This window comes from Aythya ferina (genome assembly GCF_964211825.1).
Source record: "Aythya ferina genome assembly, chromosome: 11".
In the NCBI taxonomy this organism is placed as follows: domain Eukaryota; kingdom Metazoa; phylum Chordata; class Aves; order Anseriformes; family Anatidae; genus Aythya; species Aythya ferina.
Window position 1 is genome coordinate 17,927,783 of NC_140307.1, and position 24,205 is coordinate 17,951,987.

Here is a 24,205-nt window from a genome sequence, read left to right on the forward strand (position 1 = left end):
AGAACAGTATTAGTCATACAGAACATAAGTTGTTTTCTATTGCAGTTACTGTAATAAAAAAATAGTCTGCCCTGCATTCATGTTAATAGCACTACAAGAAAATACTAATAAATTCGTTTTAGTTCAGTAAAGGCAGGAGATTTAAACAAAATGTAAAAAATACACTATATATATTTAAATAAGTTCAGTAGTAGATGCAGTAACTCCTGCTGGTATTTTGAAGACAGGGATAAGATTTTAAGTGTTTTGGAAAACAAACTACTTAAGATCAAAATCCCGATTCAAAATTGCTATTGCTATAGGAATTGCAGAAACTGCTACAAGTTGCTGTAGGCAAAATGCTGTTTAGTGAGAATTCCTTCATCTAATGCAAAAGTAATTAAAAAAAAAACCCTACACAATTCCTATTGAATGTAAAACCAATAGTCACTCTACCCCATGACTGGCAAGTACAAACCAGTGCCTCATCTAACAAAGCAAAGCCCATCATAAAGCTGCTCTATCGCTTACTGTTTTGAGCAACAAACATGACATTCATCTGCGTGTGTTGAGGGCATTCTTTGAGAACAGTCCAGTTCCATCTCCCCTTCCATCAAACGAGTGCTGGTTACTAGTGAATCTATTCCAGGGGAATGGAGCCCTCAATCTCCGCAGGTCTCTATGATAGAAATGAACAGCCCTCACACTTCGTACACAAAGGGAGAGCTTTCAGATTAATGCCCTCTGTCAGGGTAGTTTCAAATTCTTCCCCTGGCAGTATTGAAAATAAAATATATTAGAGATTCATTATACAAATAGAACACATTTGAAGAAAATCTGTACAGCTATACAACTCCTTCCTTACAGTTATTTGAAATGACATTGCACTAGACAGCTTCTAAAGAAGCAATAATGACTGCCGTTTCATTTATACCTCTTCTTGCATATCTCCCTCACAGTTAATGTCCGCAGTAACTTCAGATATGAAGCTACTAAAAAGCTGCTTTCAGGATAAATTTAGCAAGACTCCATGCTGCTGTTCTTCTCTATGACTTGATAAAAATGTATCTAATCAAGCTGCAAAGGCGCAAAATATTTGCCTGTATTTAGAAAGCACATTGACCTGAATGCTCAAGACGTACTGTTCTTTGTGCTAAATTCCAACACTCTCTTGAATGGGGTGTATGTCCTCACTGGCCTTGCACTTTCAGGAGATCTTCTGTTCTCAATACTTGTACTGTTAAGGAGACAAAACAAAAATTACAGAATTAATGTCAGATGGCTCGAAGTGCCACTACAATGAGCTTGTGCCTTGTTATTGACATTGTTGGGCTAAAATTAAACTATTCAATGCAATAGTATGTTCCATATTTCTTTTCTATAATGCCACAACGTATATTTGATAAAAAACATGACTGATACTGACAAATTTACATGCTGGCTACAAATATACACGGCTAAAAAGTCTTTAAAGATATCTATTTAAATTTCTGTAGCTAAGAAATTAACTATCATTTCCAGCTTTGACAAACAAATTGACAGTTTGAGCTCTGCTGGAGCTCATATTGGAATGTTCAGCAATAGAGCTGCTTTGCTGAAGGATCCTGTAACAGTGAAGATAGTAGCATTAAATTTAAGAACGCAACTAATTGTGAAGTGTAATTCCATAAAAGCAAAACTGCATAGAAGTCAAAGATAAATCTCAAAAACTGAAAGAATATCAGATAAGTAGGATTTGTGGTAATATACAAAGGGGACCCAGAGAGGACAACAAAGATATTTACATCCTGACGCAAAAATATGTTGGTGTCCTAAGTGAAAAGCACTGTTTCTGATGTTTCAAAGTTCATACCATTAAAATCTGCTCTAGGCTGAACGCTCTCATGCGTGTATTTTTAAATAGGGAAGGGAAATTTTAGTTTGCATTTCATATGCTAGCGTGGATTTCAAATGCTAATTTACATTCCTCAAACTAAATGATTCAATTTGCAGTGCAGTTAAAATGAACTAGTTTACCTGTTGGTAGTAAAAGTGCTATGCAATGATCCTCATTACTGTACTGTTTTGCCCCTCCTTGCAAAGGTTTGCTCGGGGAGAGATTCAAGAGCAAGTCCATAGCATTGTTTCCAGGGCTCAGTACAACCCTAGTGCAGCGTTTGGAACAGAGGATGGGGAGGAGGAGGAGGAGAAGGGAAGGCACTATGGCTGAATCTTTACTAAACCTGGCTACAGAGCCACCCTCCACCACAGAACAGAGACAGGCGAAGAAGTGGTAATCTGACTGTGCTGTTTACTTGGCAATTGTCCACTTAGGCCTAGCATAGCTCCAAAAATTTCTGCAGCCCTGAAACGTTTCTGTTGGTATTACCTGCCGTTTAAAATGGTTCTTGATGCATCTGGTGGAACACAGAATAAAGCATGCATGAAACCAGCATTAAACTGGCTCAGGGCAGTGGTGTCTATTGTCTTCTGCTGTGGTGCTAGCAGACGTTTCATTAGTATTTTCTGCATTTCACAAAGTCAGATCTCTTGACTTCTAGCTTTACTCCCTGCTTAAAACATGTTACTGTAACTAAGTACTCCCGGAAGGTCTGCAATACGTTTGCATCTAAAACCGCTTAAGTCATTAAAGCATATTACACCTAGTGCCTACTAGTTCCTCTTTGAAAATTAGGAAAATTTTGCAAAACTTCACAGTTCATGCTAATAGTGTACCAACACAGTGACAATAAAGGACATTATGAAGAAGTTTGCTATAAACAAGCAGAAAATTGAAATACCTGGATGGAAGATCACATTCTACACCAGCATCTCTGGTTTCTACATTGGTCTTTGGTTGATTTTCCATTAAATAGTCCAATTTATCTTGTAATTCTTTATTCTGTAAAACAGTAATTTTCAACACAAGTTTATTTTATTTCAGTTATGTTAATTAAATTACATTAATTAAACAAGAAAAAAAAAGTTCTAGAGTGGCTTTTCCCCATAAGAAATAATGTAAGAGTATTTACTGAGAAAATAGAGTCCTTATTTCTCAGAAAACAAACAAACAAAAAACACTTAACTGTATTCGTTAAGAAGCTTCTAAGCACTTATAATACCATTATAAAATTATATGTCAAGAAAGCTAGCATTGAAATTGTACATCTATCCCAGTTAATTGAGTAGATAAAGCCATCACATGGAGCACAGATTTGGAAAAATTGACCTTCATGACCACTCAAATCCCAGGCTACTTAATACCTACACCTCTTATTACTCCCTGCTACTTTTTAGAATCTACAGTCCCAGGAAGGTGAGAAACAACAGCAGAAACTTTATTTGTCTCTATAGTAGAGGTATCAAGACTTTGTATTACATACGTTCTTCATTTGACTGCTATTATGTGTTTAATTTGCTGAAGTACAGCAAATATATACAATAAAAATGCATTTAGGTAACATCAGATCATACCTGTTCAAATTTTATTGGCTTTCATAAAATAATTACAATAATATAATGCCTTACCTCACATTCTAGGAAAGAAATTTTTTCTAAAAGCTGTATGATAAATACTTCCTTCTCTTTGACTTTCTTCCTTAGCATTTCAATCTGTGAAGAAAAAATAAAATAAACATATTTGGTTTAATGTGGATGAGAAGCGCAGGAAAAAGACCTAGATACTGCAGGAAGAAAAGATGTTTAATTTTATTATTCAGCAACTATTGAAAAGCTATACATATTCACAAACTACTTTCAAGCTACTTAACCATGGCTATCATCCATACAGTTAAGACAGTTCGTATATAGATGATATAGAATCATAGAATCATTAAAGTTGGAAAAGACCTTCAAGATCATCTGGTCCAATCACCCCCCTACCACCAATGTCACCCACTAAACCATGCCCCTAAGCACCACATCCAACCTTTCCTTGAACACTCCCAGGGACGGTGACACCACCACCTCCCTGGGCAACCTGTCCCAATGCCTGACTGCTCTTTCTGAGAAGAAATTTCTCCTGACTTACAATCTGAACCTTACCTGGCACAACTTGAGGCCATTCCCTCTAGTCCTATCACTAGTTATCTGCGAGAAGAGGCTGACCCCCAGCTCCCCACAACCTCCTTTCAGGGAGTTGTAGAGAGCAATAAGGTCTCCCCTGAGCCTCTTCTTCTCCAGACAAAACAACCCCAGTGCCCTCAGCCGCTCCCCTATGGGCACTAGGGTTGTTTTGTCTGGAGAAGAGGAGGCTGTATACTAACATGTATACTACATGTATACTAACATGGATTTTAAGAATCTATAAACCTGGATACAAAATGGAAACTCAAACACTGTCATGTAACAAAGGAAACTCAGGAAAACTCTATCTCTGGTTCAAAGGCTCTAGTGAATTTTACCTACATCCAAAAATAGGTTGCACACTGCTAGTTTCTTGAAGGTCATATTTTTTCAGTTCTTTCCTGGCATACTAAACTCAAAAACAAACAAACAAACAAACAAAAACTTTTAATTTTATACAAAGGTAAAGGCAGTAAATTATTTACAAGTGTTCATGAAAATAAAAGTTAGCTGCACCAAAAGTACTGCATCTTAATATTGTTCTATATAGAACGATGATGACCTCTGTACACTCTGGAATTTCTGCTGATCACAGACTCATACAACAAGAACTTTTGCATTAAATCTGTCCCTGCTACCAGCACAAGCAGGTATGGCCAGAGAAACTGGGTGCACCCTGGATTTCATAACCGTCTCTTGTTGCTGGCCCAAAGCTGGTCTCATTGCATGGAAACGGCTTTCTAAAGCTCCTAAAGCCACGAGCATTTCTCTTTTTCTGTTCTTCTGAACTTCTTGCTTAAAGCTGATTTGCTGTGTAAGGTGCATGCTGTTATCAGCAACAGTCTAAGAAATCAGTTGACTTAATTTAGGAGACAATAGAATCTTGTGCCAACACATCACATTTTCTCCTTGGACCAAAGCAAAAATCCCTGGTTATTCTCTCTCAACTCCTGCTGACTGCACCTACTGAAACGGTGACTAATAAAAAGAGCAAACAAAAGCAATAGCTAAATAGCAACTTCAAATGTTACTGCTTCCCCAGGAGGAGGTTCAGGTTCTTACTCACACAGCGGTACACACACACCACTTAACAGGCACAACAGGCAAGGTGCTTCCTGTACCTGCAGTTACGGTGTGCTTCAGGTACAGAAAGCACTGATAAAACTACTTCTATGGCGGGTCAGCAGAAGTGCACTGGAAGATCAGTTTGTGGGAGACAATGGATTCTGCATCGTGTTTGTATGCAGGTAGGGACTGGGAGAAGATGAATTTCCCACTTTGTCCTGTGCTCATGCAATTTTTGTCTTACAACAGCAAAGAAAGCTGATAGCAATGGACAGTATTTATGCGCTCAACGTTAAATGGTGTCAAGTCTAATTCTTCTAATTAAATTTAAATTGACCTTTCTTGAACATGCTATTTCATGTCAGATGACGTGAAATAAGCATAAATTTCCCCTTCAAAGTCCTTGGAAATGCATTTCTTACAACTGCAGTGCTGGAACATCATTAATTAACCCCCTGTCCCTGTTCCATGCCAGCTCTCTTTAAACAGGCAGAGCCCAACCAACAACTTCTGCTGTACTCAGCAGTGCATTATCTGAGTCAAGTGTCTCCCTGCTTCCTCAGAATTAGAGTAAATTAAAGTTTCAAAAAGCTTTTGATCTTACACCTGGAAGCTGAAAAACAGATGTAAACCAAGGCAGTAAATGGATGGTCTGCATCACAAACAGAATGCCAGTTTACCATGCACTGCTTTTAGCAAAGTCTTTATTATTGTATGTACAAAAAGCTAAAGCTGTGTTAGATGAGGAAAGATATAAAACGCCTTTAAAGCACTGGAAAAGCGTGTGTTCTGCACATTCCTTGCTATTATGGGGCAATCTGCCAACAGTGAAAAAAGTAGATCTATGCTTATAGCTTTCTTCATCATAAGAGAAGTATAAAAATATCCATACATAATAAAGCATAGACATTTTCTATAAAACTTCAAATAAAATGAGGTAGCCTTTTTTGTCAGGTTATTGGTTGGCTACGGGTTTCACAATTTTAAGGAAAAAAGGAAAATATATTACTAAAAACTTAGTGGATTTTACTAAAATGAATTATTTTACAGAATTTTATAGAACCAAACAAACCTCAGAATACATTTCTTTTTCTGGCAGTCACAAAGACAGACCATTTCCAATTGCTTGGTCAGAGTTTTTCATGTGCTCTCACCAGTTACTTTTTAATTCTGTATTTTAAAACCAATTTTGTGAAAGCACATTAACAAAACCCTCCAAGACCACCAGTTAAAAACTTTTCAATACAGGTAGAAATAATGATTAATAAAAATATTCACATCATGTTAAAAGAGAATGATAAAATACTCAAAAGTATAATAATCAAAGCTCCAATAGTATTATCACCCTCCCCAAAACCTACAGTGCAATCAAAACTCACAGAAGCATTAAAAAATGAAGAAGAGATAAATTCAACCAAAGTATTATTTTTTTTAATATTTTTTATAAAATTTAAAAAGTTTTTTTTTCTAAAATCACCAAATTGACTTTAATTCAGTCTTCCCAATTTTCAATTAACATTAACACAATCGTCAGTTATTATTAGAAAAAAAGCAAAATGTAAATTTCATAATTTTTAGCTGAACAGTTACAGAATATGAGTGCTGACATCATTCATCTTTCTCAAAATCAGTTTTTTTTGTTTGTTTGTTTTGTTTTTTACTTTGAGATGCATGCAAAAGTTATCAGTCATCTGAAGCTATTATCATTTCAGTTTTCTGATCACAGAAATCCAAAGGTTGTAGCATTTTCAGAACTGTGTAACTTCAGAATTTTCAGAATGGTGTAGTATTTTTTTTTTTATTTAATTACTACTTTGTTTACTAGTATGACTAAATTAAGTCACTGGTTCAACAGCTTCAGCCCTGCCAGTAAATTCCACTTGAGAAAAGTTAAACTGTTCTTTTAGGATTTTTAAGTGGGTCTTCTCTGTCAATATTCTGTTCTCCTACTGTGCATACAAGTAAATAATTTTAACACCTGTAATCAGAACAATGCAGAGAAGACTGAAGCCAAGTAGAGCTATGGGATCAGAGGAGGGTTTTACCCTGATAGATACACATTCTTGTTTTTGAACAAGAGCTCATCAGCTGCCTATTTTATTTTATTTTATTTTATTTTATTTTATTTTATTTTATTTTTCCTGGGGGTCAGGGGAGACTGACAAACTGCTTTCTCCTCTTCCCAAACACAAACCTCAACTCCAAACACAAGATTTTGTAATTTGGCAGGAATGTTACCGCTTTAACTTTTTTTTTTTTTTTTTTTCTTTTAATAAGGATCCTGTAAGAACTGGCAGACTGGACAACATACAACAGCACTCCCTGCCTCCTTTTAACACATTTACATAGCATCAATCAGAGCCCACTTAATCAATCTACTTTGTCCTTCTAAAGAATTATGCTAGAACTTTAATATACGCCTTCTCTTGCTAACCTATAGAGAAGAGACAATGTTGCAGTGTATCATCACATGCAGTCTCAGTCTAACAGTAAAACAGACCTGAGTGATTAGACCATGCAGATTACAGATATGATAAGGCTGCAAATTATGGAACTTATATAAAACCTTTTGGTAGATCTTTACAACATTATGAACTCAACTATAGACAACTAAACTCAACTCAAGACGGCTCTACAGGCCAAATACATTTCATGACAAATTTAGCAGCTGTTATAACGGCAGAGGCCTTTTCAGGGCCAGGAAAACAGTCCGGCAGTCTCTGCTCCCCAGGTGCAGCAGAGCTACCCTTTGAGGCCACTGTAGAAGGAGAACAAGGCAGAGCACAGCAGGGCACCCATGCGACATCCACACCTGCTGTACTCCCCAACACATGGACAATTAATTGTCTCAGCACTACTGCAGTCCAAGGGCTGAAATGGCTTCCACCAAAGTTTTGAAACACCTTTAAGCCTACCACAAGGCTTGACATGGATGACACATCCCACCAGAGTAGTTTACTACAAAAAAAAGTTTATTTAGAGAACAAGAATTTGGGTACACATCATTTTATGCCATTAGCTTAGGGAAGACCAGGAATGAGCTAACCTGATTTAATTACTCTTCAAGGGGACATGCACTTGGAGGAAACCGGGTGGAGGGGGAGAAAAACAAACAAACAGGAATAAGTTTGGAGGATTATATTAATATATTACTAATATTACTATATTAAATAAAATGAAACCTTAATTCAGTGCATTTATATAAGACACATCACATACCGTAAAAGTGTGATGGTGTCCTTTGAGAGAGGAATGTAACAAGACAGTGGCTCATAATGCTGGTGTTGGGTAAAAGCTCTTCAGCAATAAAAATAATGCCTGTTCCTTAACATTATATTGGCTTTTTTCCCAAAAAAATCTTACTTATGGCAAACTAAGATAATAATGCTTAGACGTGTATTGCACAAAACATAATCTCAAGAGGGTCTTTGATCCAAGGAGTTGTATGAAGTAAGAGAACAACAGATGACAGAGCAATAGATTTTGACTTTTGGTTGAATATGAGGTAAGGAGAAGGAAAGGTGAAGGAGCATAGGTCAAACACAATACTGAACTAAAGGCCTACGTGGTGGCCAGGCCACTCTTGGGTCAAAAACAAATTAGTACAAGCCAAAGACTGAATTTCCTTGGACTGAGTCACTTCTGGACTGACTCCAGGACAAAAATATCACCAAGATCTTCCTACATTTTGGAGGAGCAATGACCAAGGCCTATAATCCACCTCACCCTTGCTGTATCTGCAGGCTCTGGCATTTCAGCTCATAGCCAACTCAGCAACTTGCTCCCAAATCTGGCTTTTGCACAACTACCCTTTACAGATTTCTCCATCATTTTCCTCAAGTACTACTGAGATGTAGCCTTCAGACTCTCTTCTTCCAACCTTGTCTACAAATGCCCAGGCAGGCTTTTCCCTAGTGCTCCCCTCTTCCATGCCTTGCATTGTTAGACTCACTAGCCATTTTTTTTCCTCCAATTTTCCACCAATATTTACTCACACCCACATTAAGCAATCAAAAAAATCTGCTTAAGAACGTCATTTGTGCTAAATGACCCACCCACTCCTTCCTTTGAAGACAGTTCTGCTAACAGTAGAAATGCGAATTTAGCAGTCCTGAGCCACAACATCACCCTCTTTTCCTATCACTTCGTTCTCTTTGCTCCCCCACTCCACTGCATTCATTGTTCCTGCCTTTCCTCCTCCTGTTGGGTAATAGATGACTATGCCAGAAATTAGTAAGGGAAGAGAAACAAGGCCCAAGCTACAGTATTGTAACTTACCTGGTCTGCCAGGAACTGAGAGGCATCCTGTGCTCTTTGGCCACCCCAAGGCTGGGGAGCACCCAACAGGTCAACACAGGGCATACAAACTCAGCCCTTTGTCTACCCCACTTCAATCCCTGACACTTGGCTGCTGAGCACAGGAAGGGGCACCTGATCTCTCTCAGTCATGGCCAGACCCATAAAGATCCCTACAGGTCGTGTTGGGTGTACAGCTTGCACTGCACATACCTACTGCAGTTGACAGCCTGAATCAGCCTGTCAGGCCCCCACGTACAATGTGAATCTTGTTGAATTTATTCACTGGCTGAGGATTACTAATGCCACTTTTTTTTTTTTTTTTTTTTTTTTTCCCCTCAGGCTCTCTCCTCCTTGTGCTATTGCTGTTACCACCTCTATACCTTTGCCTCCTTCTAAAACCTCAAGGTTATCTCTCTCAAAATCCCTCAACTTCCAGACTGTCACCTTATCTTGTAGCATCTCCCAGAAAATTAAATTCTTGCCTGTCACATCAATGAAGATACGTTTATTTCTCCCTACTGCACGTTATGGGGTCTCCAGTAAGTGTCCTCAAGTACCAGATGAAATTCTCATGCTACTTGAATGGACAGTGTAAATATTTTCTGGGAAGAGCTGCACTTCTGAATTTCTTTTGCTCTGTCAACCAACTACTTCAGTAAAGATAGAAAGATAGATGTATAAGTCAACAGCATTTCATTGATTTCATGGGTAGAGCATCTAAGAACAGTCAAGAGGAGTATCAAGAGACCCGAAAGAAAGAGTCCTCTAAATAACTGCTGGGGAGTAGTGATATTAGAAGGGAAATCAACAGAACTATGAATCAATTAAAGGAGAAAGAAAAAGCATCACAAGAGACAATTAAAGTTATGTCGAACTGTAGAGCCTTTATAAAGAAAGTCTGACGTAGCAAACTTGATTTTATTCTGTATACTTAGTCACAGTTCTGGAGGCTTTAAATATAGTTATCTATTGAATTGGAACAGATCCAGCTGTTAGGTAAATTCAGTCAATATTTACCACCTGATAATATCTTCCATTAATTTAAAATATTTAACACAATATGACAGTACTAACATAGTTAAATATTATATATTATTCAAGTATCGTGCATTTTCCTTATTCATTTGCCATAAATCAATTTGGCATCTGTAACACTGATACAGAGACATGAACAAACTGGTTGTAAATATGACTAAACACAGGACAAACACATATTAAACCATACAAAACGAGACAGACAAGACTTTGCAACATCAGCCTGAACTCTCAGACAGTTGCTGTACAAGGAAAACAACATTTTACTCAAGATTCCAGTATTTCACTGGACCTTAAGTAGTACTTATCAGAGGCTAGTGTTGAAATTTTTTTCAGGGAACATAATAAAGCAAATAGAAATGAGCACCTTTCCCTTTAGTCCTCCTTAAATCAGTACTTCTTAGTATTTTAAAACTCCCATTTTATGTAAAGAAAAAGTAACAACTCATTGATTTAAGTTATTGCACCAACTTGGCAACCTTTCTAAACTAGTGACCTGTATGAATGTATTAGAGCAGTCTTTGATGTCCATCTATTCCCTACAGCAGGCCCACAGGGCCCAGATGTCCTAATGGATTATAAATATCAGCACCTTGTCTAACAGTTCTACACACCTTATTAAGAACTACCTTAGCAATGTTTAAGTCTTCTAATTAATGACTTGGCCAGGCAATTCCCAGCTGAAAGAGCTGATGCTATGAATGTATAAACAATCTCACTGAACTCCAGCAGTGATTCTACTTTTGCCAATAGATAAACAACGTATTGCATTGCTCAAGTCCACTGAGGCATGACGAACACTTGGACTGCGGGGATATTATTTATGTTCTGCCATATATTTTCTTCCTCCAAGCTCCCAGGGTGGGTTTCTTTCTACATTTGTTGTTGTGTTTTTGCAGTTGCTGTTGTTGTTGCTTTTACTATGGGTACTATACAATGCAGATTTTGGTTAGCAATAATTTGGCTTCTGTCTGTTGCTGATAATTTAATCTTCTCATCCTCTATGCTTCTGTATGTCTTCTTTAACTTGACCTAAAATTGAAACTGTATATCCATATTAAAACCGGGCTATTTTTCAATGTGTATCAAGTTGGAGTATTTTGATAGAGAAGTTTTCAGCTGTTTATTAAGTCTTTGGTGGGAAAACTTCTTCTGTATTCTTCATTTGTGCAGTACAAAACATCACTTGCTCGTTAGCACTTTGTCCTTTCATGCAAGTATCTTCCACAACAGAGCAGGATGCAGCTTCTCTCTGGTGTTTGGTCACCATTTATTATCCAGCGAATCTGAGACTAAAGCTGGAGAACAGCTCATGGGCCATGACCTAGAGACAGTTCAATTCAGTAGTTAGGGAATTCCATGTGAAATCTGAGTTCTGTTGATAATTCTGTGCCACAGAATCAAATATCCTTTTCTCTTTTCAGTCCCCTTCAGAACAGCTCTTTATATCTGCATCAACCCACTTGCCTTGCTTACAAATGTAAATACTTTTCTCCTCTCTCTTGCTTCTTAATACTAAATAACATGTACAACATGAGCTTTTTGTGCCATGAAAGTGCATTCCATTTCAATTTCAACTGCACAGATTTCAAATCTAAATCTCTCTTAATCTCTCCAGGACTGAAATGGAGATAATGTCAAGAAATGCTTTTGTTGCTCATATAAATTTTTGGATTTGAAGATTTTTAGCTTTATCTAACACTAAACCATTTCCATTATCCTACACAGACATAAGTGGTTTAAACTGACCGACCATACAGAATAGATAACCTAAAAGAGCAAGCTTTCATCCCTCTCACAGAAGCATTTCCACCCTTAAAGAAGCAATGTGGTTGCAGCTTCCCCTACCCTCCCCTAGCACCCCTGTGGCTCCATCTGCCTATCACTTCAGTCTCTGAACTGGAAACTCCTTAGTGGAAGGGTCTGAAGTTTGCATCCTTCCACCTTTCATGCTGGGATTCTCCCTGTGAATTTTCTGTTTCTGATCAAGCTGGCTATTTGGGGGCCTGCCTTTGAAAGCCTGTCTCTGCCCAGTCAACATTTTAAAATGACTACAAAGGAGAGGGATTAAAATAAAAGGAAGTGAAGCTAATCAGTCTTATCATTACTAATGTTCACTGATTTCACCACTGAGCTCTTAGGTCACCCATTCCATCTCTTTCTCTCTCTTTTTTTTTTTTTTTTTTTTGAAAGCCAGCTACATACAAATAGGAGATAGGGGCTGGACTTCTGCACACTTGCCAAATGTAAGTCCTGCACTTTCAGCTGCAATGGCAGGGAAAAATCTGTAAGCCTTAAGACATCTGCAGTCTCTCTCCAATGGTAACATCAGGCTTGAAGACTATGCTGGATAACTTTCAGGTCAGCTGTTGCTCTGAAGGTTCTTTCTGATCTTGGTTTTCACAGAAGAGAAACCCTAAGAGGCTGAATAATGGTTGTGTGAGGGACGTAACACAGATGTTGAAGGTCACAGATTCAAGAAAACTTCCAGAATTTTTCCTCGTTTTCTGTCTTTTTCTTTTTTTTAAAATATCTTTAATTTTAACTCTTATTTTATCTTTTATTTTCTTCTGAAAACTGTTTTCCATGCTCCTGTTTATGACTGGTCTGTCTAGGTCAAATTGAAGAAGGTTTTATTAATGCCTGAAATGTCACATAACCACACTGAACTGTGATTTTCCTCTGCTTGGGTTCAGTTCCACCAAAGGCAATTTGCATATTTACTGCATTCAATATCAGCAAGATGTGTCCTTTGGAAATGAAAACTTTAATACTCTTTTCCCCTATGCCTTCTACAATGGGTGCTTCTTTGTCAGCATCCCCTTTCCTGCATGCCTAGATTAGGACTGACAACAGCCTCCTAACACATTTTAAATGCTATTAAAACAGCACTAAAGGTGTTAGAGCTGCCTATTGCATCTCAAAACTCCAAACTAATGCTCTTCCTTTCACTTGCCTCTTGACTGCTTGCTGTTGTCTAACAGAATGCCTCCCATTTATCACTTGCATGTGATCCACCATCTTTCCCTAAAAAAGTACTGAACAGCAATCTATTTTGTGATTTTTCAGCCATCAGATTTGTCTGAGTACTTTTTCAATTTTGACAGTTTTCCATATGAATTCGAAGCAGCATATTTTGGTTGTTAAGCACCACTTTGAAATGATGTTCATTTCTGTAGCTGCACTTTGTCTAAATTGGCGATGCTAACAGCACAAATCTGTCATGGTTTACACTGAAAGAATAAATGTCCATTTATACTTCAGAGCTATATCTGAATATACCAAGCTGAATACTAAACACTAAGCTTATCCTGTAGTCAAGCAAGTGTTTAGACATTTGTTCACCTGTTTCATAGGGTATCTTTTTTTGTTTGTTTGTTTGTTTGTTTTGCAATTTCTAACAAAAATACTGCTGATAATTTTGACTGTTATGCTACTTCTGTTCTGGGTTTCCCAGGTTAGCCTGTTAGCAGTCTATTCCCATGCATCAGAGAAGCTAAGAGTTTCAGAGAGCATGCTTTCTAGCTCCTAAGGTCATTCTTTCTCAATTATATTATTTAAATACAAGTTATTGATCATTATAATACCCTCATAAACCCTAAGATGTAACGTTATTTTACAGATACCAGCCATAAAAGTATTTCAATGACAAGTAACATGGCAGGTTCACATGGGATTTTACTTGATCTTCCTAGCCACTACATTCTGCATTAGGTTAAATTTAATGCAGAGAGATACGTATTTTTCAAGTATACTCTGATGAGCACATTTCCTGGGACTCAGACAGCAGTAAAATTACAAAATCTTCCCTATCTACTCTAGTGTGTTTTAGTGCTACTGCTCACTAGTTTTTAACATCTCCACATCATCTCTTCAGATAGTATTCTCTTTCAATGTCCTACCTTTTAAGAAGTATTTTTGTTGTCAGTCTCAACTACTATGGCATAGTTAATAAGTGTTGCTGAAAGTGAACCTTAAAACGCTTTTCTAATGTACAGAAGAGACACAAAACAATGCCATGCATGTGCGTAGTTCTGATTTTTAAAGGGCATACACATCTGCAATGCTTTCTTCCCCACAGTGGGCAACTACAACTCTCTGTACCCAATTAAAGCTACTGTTTTTAAGCCTTTAATTAAAAAAGGTTTAAATGGAGCATGCCAGCAATATGGTAGTTATTTTCTGAAACATACACCACAGACACCTGAAACATACACCACAGACACCACGAAATTAAAAATATTAAGTGCCTAATTTATTTGGCACCATTGGACCTGATCAAATTTCTGCTACTGAAATCTTAGTTAGTTCACTAATCAGAATATAATGCAGTTACAAGTGTTCATGCAGCTTTCAAGTTAACTGTAGTAAAAGAAAAATAAAACAGACAAGGAATAAAAGGAAAAATAAGGTATATTCTCTATACACAGCAAAAAATGATTTGTAGAGTGTTAATTGATTTTGAAAAGCAGGTAGCCAGACAGCAAATAAATTAGTTATATTTGACAGTTAAGCAGTGAGTTAGTAGTGAGTTAGACATCTAACATTCTACTTTTTAAAGAGGATGACCAGAAGATCTGGAAGGTGTCCTGGTTTCAGTTAGAACAGAATTAATTTTCTTCCTAGTAGCTGGTGGAATGCTGTGTTTTGGCTTAGGATGAGAAGAGTGCTGATAACACCCCGATGTTTTAATTGTTGCAGAGCAGTGCTTATACCAAGCCAAGGACATCTCAGCCTTTTGCTCTGTCCTGCCAACAGGCAGGCTGGGGGTGCAGTAAGAGCTGGGAGGGCACAGACCCAGGACAGGTGACCCAAACTAGCCAAAGGGGTATTTCATACCATCTGGGGTCATGCTAAACAATATATAGGGGTGGCTAGTCAGGGGAGGGGGCCAGACTGCTTGGGGTTAGGCTGGGCATCGGTCAGCGGGTGGTGAGCAATTGCATTGTGCATCACTTGTTTGTACACATTATTAGTAGTAGTACTATTATCATCATTGTATCATTATTATTATTATTGTTATTATTATTTTTGTTATTATTATTTTCCTGTCTTATTAAACTGTCTTTATCTCAACTCACGGGCTTCACTTTCCATTTCTCTCCCTCGTCCCAGAGAGGGAGGGGGGAGGGTGAGCGAATGGCTGCGTGGTGTTTAGCTGCCGGCCGGGTTAAACCACGACAGAAGGGCTTTCTGTGTAGATGAATACACCAGTAGATACATATTACAAGGAATCAGAAAGCTAAACTCTCCAATTAAAACTATTATTTTTGATATAATAATCACTGGCCCAAGCTTTATACCTGTTTTTGCCAAAACACTCCATGGAATTTAATGTTTCTCATACCAACACAGTCCACTAGAGGTCGTTACATTAAGCGCTTTAGAATACACGTAATGTAGTATGTATTACTAGAATCATCTGGGTTGCCACAAATATCAAAGTGACAAGTCCTGTAGTACTTTTGAGTAGGGAAAAAAAAAATCTCACAATATTCTGGTTGACTTACTGAAATATAAAATAGACTCCAGATTAAATAACTGTTCCAGATTAATTAGATTGGAGATGTTTTCCTTAATAGAGTACTGTGGCATAAAGACTGCTAGCCCAGTTTTAGACAACCTTCTGTGATGCTTGAAAGTAGTGAGAAGAAAAAAAAAAAAAAGGCAAGCTGAACTAGAAAACCTCAAGACTTTATAACAGTACACTATTGAATATATGTGATGGAAGAACTTGAATGCAAAGAGAATGCATCCCCTTTTTTTCTACTCAGTTTTGCATCTCTCTGCATGTAAGACAGGATAACTTAGTATCAAACACCTGATCATATATCAGGACTGCATCAGAATCTTGTAACCAAAATATAAAGCAAGATAGATATAGGCAAATAGCATATAGACAGAGGTGTAATAATACTTCGATAAATAAGAAAAAATGCAAGTCTAATCAGAAATCCTCTAATAGCATATTATGAATGCAGAAAGAATGCCTTAGAATAAAATAGTTTGCAAACATTTGATTTTGTGGATGTGTGATGTCGAAATACAAGTAAGAGATATTTCACGAATGCCCATCCTCTGTGCAGGAACAAGGCTCAGCATAATAGTGCTGTCAGTTTGTTTTGTATAGCTCCAATTTAAACAATTTACATATATCCCATGTCACTCTATCATTCACCTGGAGAAACAGAAATGTCTGCAATCACAGCTTTCTGACTGCTGAATGGTTTCTTGGCATGTAGGTAGCCTGTAACTTAAAGCAGCTTTCCAGCAAAATGATGCTTATAATTTTGCAAAAAATTAGATCAGCTATATGATGATATCCCAAGAACAAGTTGTTGGGTTTTTTTGTTTGTTTGTTTTGAAGTTGAAATCTGTATTTGTCCTGCTATTTCTGTGAGGAACTGAATCATAAAATATAAAGGGCAGCTTCTACCTTACCCTTGTGTATAGAAAGAAGACCCTTAATAACTAATCTGCCCTGTTTCTGCACTCCGAATGCTTCAAGTTAAGTTGTATTTCCTGGACTGACATAAAGAGCTCAAAGACTTGAGTCAGCCCAAAGATCACAGTATATAAGCCAAAAACCACTGGATTAAACTGCTTTTAGCTTCTCTTTCTGCTTTACTAGCTTCAGATGCTTAACTCATCTTCTATTGTATTTGTAACTCAAGTGGCATAAGGAAATTGCACACAGAACATAGCTCTCTGGATTATGTACTAAAAGAATCATCATTCCCAGAAGAGTCAAAAATACATTGTTTTACTGGATCTCACCTCCTCAACCATGTGCTTGACTTTCTTCTGTTGGCAGTGGACCATATCATCCAGATGTTTGATTCGCTCCCTTAGGCTTGCTGCTACCTCCTCCAAATGCTGTGACCTAGCAAAAGATGGAAGAATTAAGCATATAAATGTGGAGGTATGCAGTATGAGCAAAACAAGAACAAATTGCCATAATCCCACCACAAATCAGGAAGATTAAGTCCACAGGTAGACAAGCCAAATTCCACTGGCAGACGTGGATTTTATTTGTATAAAGTACGTTCTAATGGTACTCTTGTAGTCAAAGTTGCTGTCTCCACCCATGTTAACTCACCTTTGTCGCACATACTGGTGTGCTTACTCAGAGCCCAAAGTGCTGACAATTAAATGATATAATAAAGCTCGTCTCCTTGAGATGTCTGTTTTTTCTTGGCATTTAGACAACTAGATCTTTATCACCAGAAAGGCACAATTATATGGACTTAGTAGCACCTGCAAACTTCTTGGTAATGCATACTAAATAGAAGCCAGGAGGCACATCTGAAGGTGTCCTTTTAAATGCTCTCCTACTATAGGGCTGCCATGAATCAAGGATTTGGCATAGTTGCCAACAGTACTAGAATGCTAACTGGAGTAGTTTTAAGTCAGCAACAGTCAGCAGGAACTGGCATGGATGTTTAAAGTTTCTATGTATGACTTTGCAGACAGATACTGTATTTCTTCAAAGCAGTTTTACACAGAAATAGAACACCCTCAGAACTCCTATCACAAGTTGACTTGACAGCTTGCCAGGAAAGTAGTTTTAGAATATGTGAAGAAACAGGAGGGAAGCATGGGAACATGTTTGTTGTTGTTGTTTGTTTGTTTGTTTATCTGAATGAACAATTCTTGAAATGCTTAAAGAAATCAATCATTTGCCTGCAAAATAAACTTCTGTACTCCTATGGTTAGGACTGGACAGGATTTGAGAAGTGGAGGAGGAGATTCAAAAACAAAAAGGATTTTTTTCATCCTGCTCTGTGTACAGCAGAAGAAACTGCTGAAGCTGCAAACAGAACGACCATTTTAAGGCAAAGCAGCAGATGGCAAACTGTATGACATGATTCCAATGAATGACTGAATTGTATGCTGTTTCTCTCCCATAAAGAGTTTCTATTAACAGTAAAGTAGTCTACAAAACTGTAACTGCAGCACTTTGACAAGGACTCAAAAAATCAAGGCACTGCTGCAGGTTTTTCAATCCTGCATATTAAGATCTCACAAAATAAGTTTCCATTTTGATTGCAATTGTAACACAGAGCTGGTCTCTCATTGAAAGATTCCAAATTTTATGTACTGATAGTAATAGAGAAACAGCAGATGTCATTGCTCATGTGGAGGTAAGTGTCTGACTAGGAACACACAGGTGAAGAGAAGTTAAGAACAGACCTCAGCATCTGAATAGAGATTCATTGCTTGAATTACATAGATTACAACCACATGCTTGTTCGCATTGCACCGCACAAATTTCTGTCTTTCCTTTACCCTTATTAATGCAGCATAACTTTTCATGCTGAGTGGACAGGGCAATATTCACTGAAGTGAGAAGAGTATCTGCTATCTGGTCGTAAAGAAAGAAGGCAATTATCTTACATCTCCAAATTCTATGTTGCATGCAACATCTGTACACTCTAAATTGTTATTTTAACAGGCTGACGTAAAAAGATGGTTTTTTCCTGCAACCAGATAAGCAGGTCACTTCAATACAACTAGTAAGATGCTCTGGGCAGGGACTCCTTTTTATGATTATACTTCATAAAGAATAGTGGGATGTCAAAACTTTAAAACTGAGCGTCTAGGTGCCCCAGAAATATTAGTAGTAATCAAGTGTGATTATTCAGTGGCTGCTTAAAATTCATCTTTATCCATTCAAGTAGTGTCACATAAATTCATTTTGCCTAGTTGTGGTGCTTTGTCAGTCTCAAAGTAGCAATGGATGCACATGCCACCCATTGGCAGAAACAGCACATTCGGGTGCCAACATCACCAGCTCTTCCTTCTAAACCTCATGATTTGCAGAACCATTCACAGAGGTCTCACTGCCAATAACATGACCTTCAACTTTCCTCAAATAACTAACTCCACAGCTTATTTCTGCACTGTGATGTTACATGACAGATTTTTTTTTTTTTTTTTTTTTTTTACACACCTTCATTTGTTCATGTGCGTATGTTAACGTCCCTCACATTTGTGGATACACTTCTCCAAGCCTCAAATATATTCCATTCTCCCTCTTTTATACATAAGAAATGTTGGCAGTCATATGCAGAACTTTTGCTGTCATCATGAGTTCATCTTTTCAAAGATGGACCTTTTTATCCTATAGCTTAATATTTATACAGAATGTATTTTCTTTTAAAACTGTATTGAACAGTCTAGAAGGAGACGATCAAAGTACTCATAGGCAAGATCATACTATGCAGAATTTGGGAATGCAGATTTAAGAAAAATCAATCTACAAATATGTCACTGTGTGTTCCATCTAAAATGTACTTTGCATGTTTACAAAAACTTTTCAGGAAAAATGCATGGAAATGATATTTTGTATCTAAATAAAGGAACTCATCAGATGGATTATCTCTCCTAAACAGTGTTAAAGTTAGGAAAAATAAAATTCAGATGTCTTCAAAAACAAACAAAGCAACTGACCCCCTGAAGTTACCTAACAACACTAACAACTATTTAGTTCCACAAACAAGACATATCTTACCTCTCACTGTCGGAGTTTTCAGATTTTGCTCCAGATATTTGTATTTCATTTAGTTCCAGTTGTTTTTGCAGCTGGTGACGTTCCTAAACAACAATAAATGCTATCCTTCAGTTCTCCATATGTCAATATATAAAGGCTTTACTATGCATATTTCATTGCAATTTAAAAGATCATTTTTGAAATTAAAATAGAAACTAATTAAACAAAATTTACATTTTTTACAGAGGATTCATGTATATCCTATAGCCAAGGACCACAGAATGCAAATAATAAAATCAAATTCAAAAATAAAAAAATACACAGAAATAAGATCAGATTTTTCAATTTCCCTTTTGAAGATGTGCAGCTGTACTTGAAACTGAAATTTTTGAATAGAGATGAGTCCTCACAATCTTTAACTACATAAGTCTCATATTTTCCATTTTATCCCTCCAAAAAGAAATCTTAGCCCAAGGCAGAGATAAAAGCTATTGCTCTATTCCTTCCCTCTACCTCTACCCCATCTTCCACCCAAATCAAAAAATGTTCCTGTTTATCTTCTGGGCATCCACAAACATAGTGCTTGTGAAGATCGATCAGGAATTGGGAACTGTTAACACAAATTAACAGAAGCTATCCACTTTAATGGGAATTTAACAGAGTCGTTCAGTTTTACTCTGCAAATATCCGGCAGATATCAGCAAATTAAATAACCTGAAACTTATCTGTACTGTAAGAACTATATTACAATCCTTTTTTCACTGCATGATACTTACAAGTGGTATGCCAAAACCCAGATCAAGTTGATAAGGGGCATATTAAGCTAACATTTCTCAGTGTAATCACTAATTCTACTTGCAAGCATCAGACAAAAGTGGCTCAATATAAATGCACATCAGACTAACCAGTGAAGACAACAAGACTGTCTTATAAAAAAATTTCAGTAGTAGCAAATATTTAATAAAGCTGGTGAAAAAATGCTTCACTTGTAAGACCAGAAGACTGTACTCTATCCACTTACTAGAATTTCCCAGTATGTTCTCTATTCTATATTCTAGATAGCAAGGCCCAGATCTTTAAAGATAATGAGAAGCCTGCTATTGAGTTAAATAAGAAACACACAAGTACATCCAAAAGTATTGGAGTCTTACAGAAGGGCTGCTCTTATGCCTTTGAGAGTGACACTCTTCAGTCTAAGGACTAAACAATAACATTCATTCTCAGTTAGGTGAATGATACCAGAAAACAAAGTCATAATCTAAATAAATTAGAAATCTTTGAAAAGTAAGTAGCTGCTAGATATCTGCAAAAAATCCCCCAAAAACTTTTAGTTTGAAGCCCGCAGTTTAGCATTTCATTGAAACATGGATAAATTTGGAGATGCAATTCCAGTCCGAATAGACAACTTAATAATAATAGGGTCTTAATCTACCTAACTAAAATATATTTTAGTGGACCTACCAACAGCATTTTTAAGAGAATTCAGGTCATATATGACTACATCATTAGACTAGGGAGACCTTGGACACTGAAGGAAATGATGGTTTAGTAAATAAATGTTGACACCTTAAGCAGCTCTAACTGTTGACACAACTAGAAAAATAGAAGACCCACTTAATCACAGTGTCTCTTCAGTAGTCCAGGTGCATTTACTTACATGGATGCAATAACTCATAAGATACAAACAGCAATGGTATGTCACTGAGCAGGGTACTAAGCAGCAGGCAATTTCAAAAAAAAAAAAAAAATCAAATTCCCTTCATATAATTATGCACTTTCTTTAAAAAATGCAAGCAATGAACTCTCATACCTCTTCCATGCGTTCAATCAGTCGATCCAGCTCACCAATTCTCTGATCTTTCTCTTGTATACTTGTTTCTGTAATTTGCATCTTTTTGTTTGCCTCTTCAATAGCTTTCAGAAGCCGATTTGTTTCCTCCTTTAAACGAGAACATTTACAATCACATTAACATATAATATGAAAAATCTGATAACATGTAATATGTTAATAAGGAATAAACATTTTTTAGCCCAAATAACCAGGCTAATAGTTTTTAAGCAAAGCTCAAGGCTTTTCACTATACTTGCCCAGAAGTCTGGAAAAGCTGTGACCCTAAACTTTAATTTTATGTAACAGAAGATCTGGGGCACTCTGAAGTGCATACATATTTGTAAAGCATCATTATGAAAATATGAGAAAAACATTTCCCCATTTCTTAGATATTTGTTCTCCCTTCTGAGTATTTCGTGAAGTAACAGCACAAGAAAATATGCTATTCCAGTTGACAGCATTTTAAACACTACCATTTACCCTGTTCAGCTATGTACTTTCTTCACATATAAAACTATAGGAATAGGAAGAAGCTAGAGAATCTACCTTCAGTCTCAGTCATTATCTATCTTTACCAGGTAGAAGAACACAATGACAAACTGATCAAAGTTAGGTTTTACTTGGGGGTGGACCAAAACCAGTGGGCAGAAAGATTTATTGCTCCCCTAGTGTCCAGTGAAATTGTCCCTCCATCCCTTTTAAAAATATCAATAAAATTGGACATCCCGTTTTCCTCTTTTTAGAGGAATGGAAGTAAAAAAAGCCAACTTACTCCATTTCAGATTTTGAAATCAACATTATCATTACTGTTACTGTGTTTGAACGTTCTTTATTCAGCCCTACAACCCCAATAGCTTGGAAAACTTCGTAACAGTGGCATGACTAGTCACAGAGAAAGGAGTGAAGTAGCATATGTACACTCTGGAGTAAAAAACTCTCCATTACTAGGTGACTGAGAAATGACACCCAAACGAAGTGCCACAGACCAGCTATACGTACTAGGAGGATTTCTTTCTCAGCTTTATGTTTCTGTTCCTCTTCTCTCATTTTTTCCTCATATTGACTATACAGTTTTCTTGTCATCTCTCTCATGACTTCAGCATTGGCTTCTTGTGATGATTCCACCTATAAGAGAGAATAGGATGAAAGTCATGGATGACCCATCTGTCAGCAGAGCACTGCTGTCAGCAGGAGAAATGAAACTCACATGATGCAAGAATAACACCTTGAATTTCAGTTCCACCTTGTTATAAATTTGACATTATTGAAGCAGATTGTCATTTACATCAAAACCATTGCAATGCTTCGCCAATGTAGAACTTATTCAAATTTGTAGAAGTTACCACTTCATCTAGTTTCACGTTGGTTGTATTTAACTAGCCAGCACTTGTAGAGCACCAGGCCACACCTCTTTACTGAGCCCTTCCATAGCAGCCTCCAAGTCACTGTTTGTTTCCCCATGGAAAAAGTTTTGTTTCCTGCCATTTTATTGAAATGTAGATTAGAAATGGTGTAGGAGATGGTGTAGACTCCCGTTTCTAGATAGCCACCAACTCTCTAAGCAACAATTACTTTAAGCTGAACATAAGTATGTGCTGCTAACTAGAAGACACAGCTGCACCCTCCCTCCTCTCTCTTGCTTTTTCACATACTGCTCTGACAGCCAGCACAGGAACTGGGGTGACCATGGAGCAAAGTTGATCAGTGAACAACTCAGACTGAAAACACCCAGGAGTAAGGGAGGGTTAATTTTTAACCACAGGACCAGAAACTCTACAACTGTTACAGGGAAGAGGGCAAGAATGGTAATTCAGAGACAGGATTTCCCCCTTATGTGCGTTCAAAACACTCACTGAACCACACCCTCATTGATTAAACACAAGATAATACACTTACAGCATAAACCCATCTACTCTGTAAACTGCAATAAAAAGCAAAGTAAAATAGTTCATCTAGGACTTAGTTCTCTTAATGCACATTCTATAAATCAGAAATGGTTATACTGGAATGCTGTGGCTGCTAAAGCCACATCAGGGAGATGCGAATACACTGTCATCTGAGAAAAGAATAAAGTGTTCCTTGCTCATCACTAAAGCTTACAAAACCACTAAATACCTTGTTCTGATTGCAAGGTCTTCGTTGTGCATTTATTTTGTTTGTTTTCTTCACTTCAAGGACCGAATGATTTATTAAAATCTTGTGTTTATCTTACATGGTGGGAACAACTGTCCTAGTGCCCTGTAGGATAACAACAGTGTATTTCATCCTTTGACAAGGGACTAAGCTCTGAACGACTCCACTTGTTCTACAATTGCCCTCTTTGGAACTCACAGACTGATACTGGCACAGAGGTAGTAACTTGCACTTTGTGGGTGGGACTGAAGATAAATTAAGTTTCACTGTAACACAAAACCTTTCATGCCATAGAAAGCCTGAAAGAATCATGTAATTCAGAAAAA

At 37.3% G+C, this 24,205-nt stretch overlaps 1 protein-coding gene across 1 annotated transcript in view; it reads right to left on the reverse strand.

Moving 5' to 3' along the window:
* Nucleotides 1-24,205, reverse strand: part of MYZAP (myocardial zonula adherens protein) — a 57,465-nt gene that overhangs the window by 12,260 nt on the left and 21,000 nt on the right. The window contains exons 7-13 of the mRNA XM_084532180.1: nt 22,746-22,871; nt 21,726-21,854; nt 19,937-20,019; nt 17,200-17,305; nt 3,487-3,570; nt 2,760-2,860; nt 1,122-1,216 (exon numbers count right to left, since the gene is read on the reverse strand). Of these exons, the coding sequence (XP_084388306.1) occupies nt 1,122-1,216; nt 2,760-2,860; nt 3,487-3,570; nt 17,200-17,305; nt 19,937-20,019; nt 21,726-21,854; nt 22,746-22,871 (724 nt within the window). The remainder of the gene's footprint in view (nt 1-1,121; nt 1,217-2,759; nt 2,861-3,486; nt 3,571-17,199; nt 17,306-19,936; nt 20,020-21,725; nt 21,855-22,745; nt 22,872-24,205) is intronic.